Source organism: Triticum dicoccoides, chromosome 3B, assembly GCF_002162155.2.
Source record: "Triticum dicoccoides isolate Atlit2015 ecotype Zavitan chromosome 3B, WEW_v2.0, whole genome shotgun sequence".
NCBI classification, from domain to species: domain Eukaryota; kingdom Viridiplantae; phylum Streptophyta; class Magnoliopsida; order Poales; family Poaceae; genus Triticum; species Triticum dicoccoides.
This window is the reverse complement of record NC_041385.1, coordinates 816071934-816078902: the sequence shown is the minus strand read 5'-3', so window position 1 is coordinate 816078902 and position 6969 is coordinate 816071934. Positions and strand designations below refer to the sequence as shown.

The 6969-nt window shown below is 39.6% G+C and overlaps 1 protein-coding gene across 1 annotated transcript; it reads left to right on the top strand.

The window, feature by feature from the left end:
• Window positions 1-4222: 4222 nt before the first annotated feature.
• On the top strand, window positions 4223-6544 carry LOC119282437 (protein IRON-RELATED TRANSCRIPTION FACTOR 2-like). The gene is made up of 3 exons (XM_037562669.1): window positions 4223-4654; window positions 4789-5109; window positions 6055-6544. The coding sequence occupies exons 1-3, from the start codon at window positions 4367-4369 to the stop codon at window positions 6148-6150; spliced, it is 705 nt and encodes a 234-aa protein (XP_037418566.1). The 5' UTR covers window positions 4223-4366; the 3' UTR covers window positions 6151-6544.
• The last annotated feature ends 425 nt before the right edge of the window (window positions 6545-6969 follow it).

Sequence of the window (6969 nt, the reverse complement as noted above, 5' to 3'; positions counted from 1 at the left end):
TCTAAAGGATGGCGCATTTGTACGCATGGCGAGGAAGGAAGGCATAGGAGCAGCAAAACACCAAGAGATATGCTACACCTATGACGGATTTATACATAATTAAGCTACGGGATGATGTCTTATTGGCTAAGAATCGGGCGAGGAAGGGCTTACCCAAAAAACAACGAAAATTTCAAATGAAACATCAAATTTAAAACATTTTAGCTCCACAAAATATATGCAAATTTGAACACATATGTTCGCAACCTTCTTTCCCAGTTCAAGTGGTAAGCCTGCATGTCCTTCCCGCAGAAGGTTGTGAGTTCGCGCACCCCACACGTGATTTGTTTTATCATATCACCTTTCTTTTCACTCTGGGGTAGTCGTAACATGGAACATGTGTTGCTTCTTTCTTGGTCACCTGAACACGTGTCGTATCACTTTCCTGGTCTTCGTTGGCCCATGATGACCGGTACTGAAGCACCGCAGTATGCCAATCATAGGTTCAGTCGGCCTTGATCATGTCTCATGTATGCCTCCCATCTAGATTCTCCATCTAAGTCCATTTGGATAATTTGATAGACCTATCTTCAGCTTCTATTCACATTTCCCAAGTGAGGTGTCACTCAGACGAATTTCGACACTCGGACGGATTTTGACTGAAGCTTCAGTGGGACCATGATACAATCATATTACCTAGCTGAAATATTAGTTGGGATCTAACAAACCACCGGACAAATGTTTCATTCGGATCTTGAATCAATCAGATCATAAATAGAGCTTTCACTCTGGTCATTCAACCAATGATTCACCGACTAGGCCATGGTGATGCCGAACTTTACTGACTAGAGCATGGAAGGTTTTGCTCTTGTCGCTAGTTTCCATACCTTTGGTATTTCTCAAGCTTGTTCCTCCCAAGTCCTTATAATACCACAAATACCCTTATTAGAATTCAACCAATGATTCACCGACTAGGCCATGGTGATGCCGAACTTTACTGACTAGAGCATGGTAGATTTTGCTCTTGTCGCTAGTTTCCATACCTTTAGTATTTCTCAAGCTTGTTCCTCCCAAGTCCTTACAATACCAGAAATACCCTTATTAGAAAGTGTAGTGCAGAAAACGAGTGTAAACACGTGCCCCCTTTTTTAGAAAGAGCACTACAAAAGTTGGGTGGATCATACAGACAAAGTCGAGTGCCCAACCTCGAGAAGGCCATGGTTTTATGATAGGATTGAGCATAACAGCTATAGCCAATTGAATATCTCCAAAATTCTGGCAGGCATCACATCCTTCGAAGTAGCTGAAACAATCAGTCATCAACATCGTCCAATAATATCTGGCTCACCACAACATCCACTTCATCTTATGAGCCCACTGATGAGTTCCGCACAAACCATCATGTACCTCTCCCATACCAACTCGGGCTTGATCGTCACTCTCAAGCACTTTAAGAGAACACCATCTACTACTCGGCGATGAAAATCGTCATCTCTTCATGTATACTTGAAAGCCATGTCCGAACAACCCTATACCACATGGCAGACCCATACAACCTAACAACTAACTATCTTAGCTAATATGTCGGGTAGGTTTCCTGCAAGTTACTTGCACAAGACAAAGCCTGTATTGACTCATGGTTACACATGAAAGCTACTTAACTTGGAACCCATACAGTCCCTTTGATACCTAGTCGGCAGTCCCTACCAAATTTACACTTGATGACCAGTCAATGTCAATCTGCCCAAATGATTCATTAATTAAGTTGTTGTTAAGTAGTCAACCATATCCTTTGCAACCTTTCATCTAGTGTAATTCCAACCCCATTATAATATAGCAGCTAAGCATCTCTACATGATGATTACAAGGAACATGGTAAAGAACCCATGGCTTTGCTATTAGGTATCTTGTCTACAACATACACAAAATATTTCCTTAGTCATGCATTCCTATTTTCAAAGTTATACATGAAAGGAATTATATGTGATGTGATCAAAGGTTCCACTTTCTTGTATTGACGATGTTCTTAAATTTCTACTCTTCTCTCTCCAAACAATTTTTCGTATATAAAGAGTTCACATAAACAACCATACAATACAAATCAAACACACAACAAAACTATGTGAAGTGTATGGTGTGAGTGTAGATGGTGTTGTGAGATTAAGTGCCAAAGTCTGAACTCATAAAGAGTTAGAAAACAACATAGGTTGTTACTTAGACGCAGTGACATAAGGGTTCACATCCATATGGTGTCAATTAAATAAGTCCATTACATAAAGGTATGTGATGCAAGGTTACATTGCTAGATTCAATTGACAAAAGGAATCATGAAACCAGATTCATGGTTTATGAGCTATGATCAGCAAGTTCATATTTAAGTCTACCAATTCAAACATGAATATCCTTTAAATAGATTTGAATTAAACACTTGAATCGATGTACAAAAATATTCATGTTTGAATCGTCAATAAACTTCACGTTTAGTTTGAATGACAATTAAAATTTGATGACTTTACTTGACCTCAAAAGGGTTTGGTTCATTTTAAATTCATATTTGAATCAACGTACAAAAGGATTCATGGTTGAATTTCAAATGAGCTTGGTTTATAATTTATAATTCAAACTTGGCTTGGATTTAAATTGAAATAATTCAAACTTGGCAAAATATTTTGGTCCAAACAAAGTTCAGACTCTTGAACTTAGTTTGAATCAATTAACCAAATGATTCAATTGGTTTGGATGTCATTTTAATTCAATGCACAAATAGAGTCTGAATTTGAATTCAAATCCATTTGAATTCATATAGCCAATGTTGGGTCAAACTGACTTCAACCATATGAGTTGACTTGGGAGTTCTAAGAAAAAAATGAATATTCAATTTGGAATCCTAGATCACAACATTTGATCGAACCAAATAAAACTTGATTTGGAATCCAAAGCCTCTGCCTGTTGCAAGAATAAGGAAACAAGTCTTTACCTCATCATTGAATTATCGACCTTGCAGGGGGTATTCCCGTGCATTCATCCACCATTTTCTTTTGAAATATGTGCTATATTAAACACTCAAAATGACAGAAACATTTATTAGTACTTATGCAATACATATTTACGTACTTCCTTTATGTCAATGTGTCACATGCACATATGAAGTGAACAATGTTTGCTCTCTCTCTCTCTCTCTCTCTCATTCATGCATGTCAGTCCACACTACCTACATAGATTCTCCAAGAACATATTAAGTCATGAATTTAGTTTTTCCAGGGAAGTTAAAAGGACCAATATGTATTGAACTTTGAGCATAAAGTCGGATTTGCGGTCTCCTTGTACATTTATGTTCAGTGTGCTAAGGCTTTGGAAGAAGATCAATCTTGAATATAATTTGTTAATTTTCAAATTCAAATTGTGAAACATATGGTGAAACTCTATGAAACATATAGTGATACACTCTAGAACACGTGAAAACCTAGTAAAACCTGATAAGCAAAAATGTTTATTAAAAACACAATATAAGTTTCATTATGTTCCACGAAAACAAACATATTGTTTCACTGTGCTTCATCGTGATCGACAACATATCATAATGTTTTATTACGTCCCAACATGCTTCAAACATAATACTACAAGTTTTTAGAAAAAACTCATTCTCCGCAAGTTTTCCTATGTTTTTTCGCGTACTAGAATGCATCACTATGTTTCATATATAGTTCAATCATATTTTGGAACTCAAATTTTTATACTTACCAAAAAATATTTGGAAGTGATATTGTTTCAGTGTCTTAGTTGCAAGGAACATAGCAAACATATCATAAATTGGATTTGTGGTTCAAAAGTTAAAATAGATTCAAAATTTAAAATCATACAAAAATCATGAACATGTGTTCTATTGCTTGGGAGTGTGAGAGAGAAAGGATGAGAGAGGTTGCAGGAATCCCGGTCACTGCATGGCATAAAGGTAACGTCGAGGATGTCACATAATGGACTAATAAACAATAAGATTCACAAGAATACAAGCATATAGATATGATCGTGAAGTAAATGGATTGCTGAGCCATGCATGAGATATGGTGTGCACAACAGAATTGCTTTTCTCCCCTTTACCTCACTTTCATAATGTTCTCTGGAGTATGCCTTTTAGACATTCGGGCCAAATCAGTTCTCTGGACACTGCCAACCCGCGTCTCTCGCCCTATACAAAATGGAGGTCGCCACTCCGGAACTTGCTCAACCTGATTGCATGGGTCAAACCAGCCATGAGAAGTAGTTCATGCTGATCAATCTGGATAAAATTCAACCAGTGTAGATCAAGCAGGCTAGGTTCCCCCTCATCCACCATCATCTCTACAACCTCTCCACACGAACGAGACCAATCACAAGCTAGCTGCGAGCAATGGAGCACCAGATGTTCAACGAGCCGTTCACGAGCAGCATGTCGTCACTGGAGGCGGACATCTTCTCCGGTGGACACCACCACCTCGCGCCGTCCCTGCAGTTGCCGGGCCTAGACCTAGACCACGACATCCCGGCGGCGCCGGCTGCCAACAACGCCACCTCCTCTGGCGGCTTGAGGTCCCACCGAAAGATGAGCCACAGCGCGTACGAGCGCGACAGCCGCAAGCAGCTCAACGAGCATTATTCCAACCTTCGCTCCCTCCTCCCCGACGATGATCATCACACCGTAATTAAATCGCTTAACTAAACCCAACTCGTTAATCTTCTCTGGGCTACACACATGATATTTTCCTACGCTACGCACATGTGCGAGATTCCGTACTGAGCATCTGATCGATTTATCTTTCGCTGATGTCGCAGAGGAAGCTGGGCAATCCGACCATTGTGTCGCGGGTGATCAAGTACATCCCGGAGCTGCAGAAGGAGGTAGACGGCCTGGAGAAGAAGAAGGAGCAGCTGACGCGGGCCAGCTGCAGGCCGGGAGATGGCACGGCTCCTATCGTCTCCGCCACCTGCCTTGACGACAGGGAAATCATGGTCCAGGTCAGCCTGCTGAACACCATGGCCGGTGCGCTGCCCATGTCCAAATGCATGAAGGTGCTGGAGAACCAAGGCCTCTGCCTCATCAGCTCGTCCGCTTCGGCTTTTCAGAACAGGACCTTCTACAGCCTTCATCTTCAGGTACACACATGGATCTTCTGACTTAAATTCATGTTGCAGTCGTGTCATCGATTCTTACGATTTGATCTTAACCGTTGACGTTCCAGTATTATATAGTACTCCCTCTGTCCCATAATATAAGAAAGTTTTTGGCACTACACTAGTGTCAAAAACGTTCTTATATTATGGGACGGAGGGAGTAATATACTTGATAAACTAAACTCAATAAAGCACTTTTTTCTGCAACGTTGACTGAGGTGGATTCAGCTAAAGGGTATATACGAATTTCTGGACATTTTTTCAGGCCCTGCTATGGGTTATCAAATATCCACCATATAACTAATGCAATATTTATTCACTCTATCAAGGTAAACGACTTATCAACATTGTCAAATGAAAGTTCAATTAGTTTATTGTGCATGCTTCCATCCCACCACACCACACGACATTCAATAAAAAAAAGGTAACATAGCACGATGAAATGGTGAATGGTGCACTTTGCTTACCTTGACCGATAACATGTAACTAAGGTTCTGATGCAAGTCATCTGTATAATGTAGTCTAAGTGTCAAACGGATCACGACAAGTTTCTCCTACTGCAAACGGTTTCTCAGTTATAGCATTGGAGTTGGAGGATAAGGGAGGTTACATGTGCCCTCTAGCCATATGTAACATGGATTCCACGAAACACCCTTGTCATTCTAGCTAAGTTTTTCGGGTTCCATCTTCCGGCTTTAGAGGGTTCCGACAGCAATGTGTCAACACTCTTTGGTGATCAATTGTCATGCAACAGTGACAAAAATTATCATGCACACTAAGAAGTAACACAATAGTTCTATGGATGTGTCAAAAAAATTCTAATATTGACTAGAAGTGTAAAACTGTGTCTTATGATCCAACTTACATTTGTCGGAATGGTAACTTCACACAAAAATACTTACAGTTCTATCATCTTTTCTGAAACAGAGAACCCAACGAACAATGAGCAAGGAGTGCTCAGCATTTTGTGACGAACTGGAGAACGCCGTGAAGCAAAAGGCGGGACTACATCCACATTACTAGTAGAAGACAACATAATAGTGGTGGATGCGATCATATTTAAGTACTACCATGAATCAAAATGCATGCCATACCTATATAACAAATAATCAAAGATAAATAGTACTGACGCAGTTGGTATCTTCGCGATATTAATATATATCAAAAAAAAAATAGTAAGACGCATGCATGATAGTATAAAACAGTGTGTTCCATATAACTACTATTGTATATACATTCAGGCCCTACATTTTCCTCATGATGTACCCTAGCTTGTACGCAGATGCAAGTTGAGTATAATTACTATGCGTGCTAGGACGACAAAGAAAATAAATTTAGAGCTGGCCGCAAAGCAGTGGCGTGCATTCTGATAAGAGACACGCCATGTCCATGTAATTCATACAAATAAATAAATATATTATGGTTGTTCATATATGATCTGGAATAATGAGGATGATTAATTTGCCTCAACACATCGTGTTTCTAGTTTCTACATATATAAACAATTCAGACTCCAAGCATGCGGAAATAATCTATCACTTGGTTTCAGTGAGGACCATTGACCATACGGTCCCTCAGTAACTCTTCTTGTTTCGGACGACCATGAACGTTACTGATAAAAAAATTTGCGGGAGTACTGACAATGAAATTTGATAATTACTGATAATTAAATTTGATAATCAATTCTTGATGTGCTATATCATTTAGTGTCGTCATTGTGTGCTCATCTTGTGGTGTGGGTGTGCTCATGCGTTGGTGCATGTCTCCAAGATCTGCTCGTATCGACATTGTCTTAGATGCTAGTTTTTTTTTTATGAAACTTTAGATGCCAGTTGTGGTATC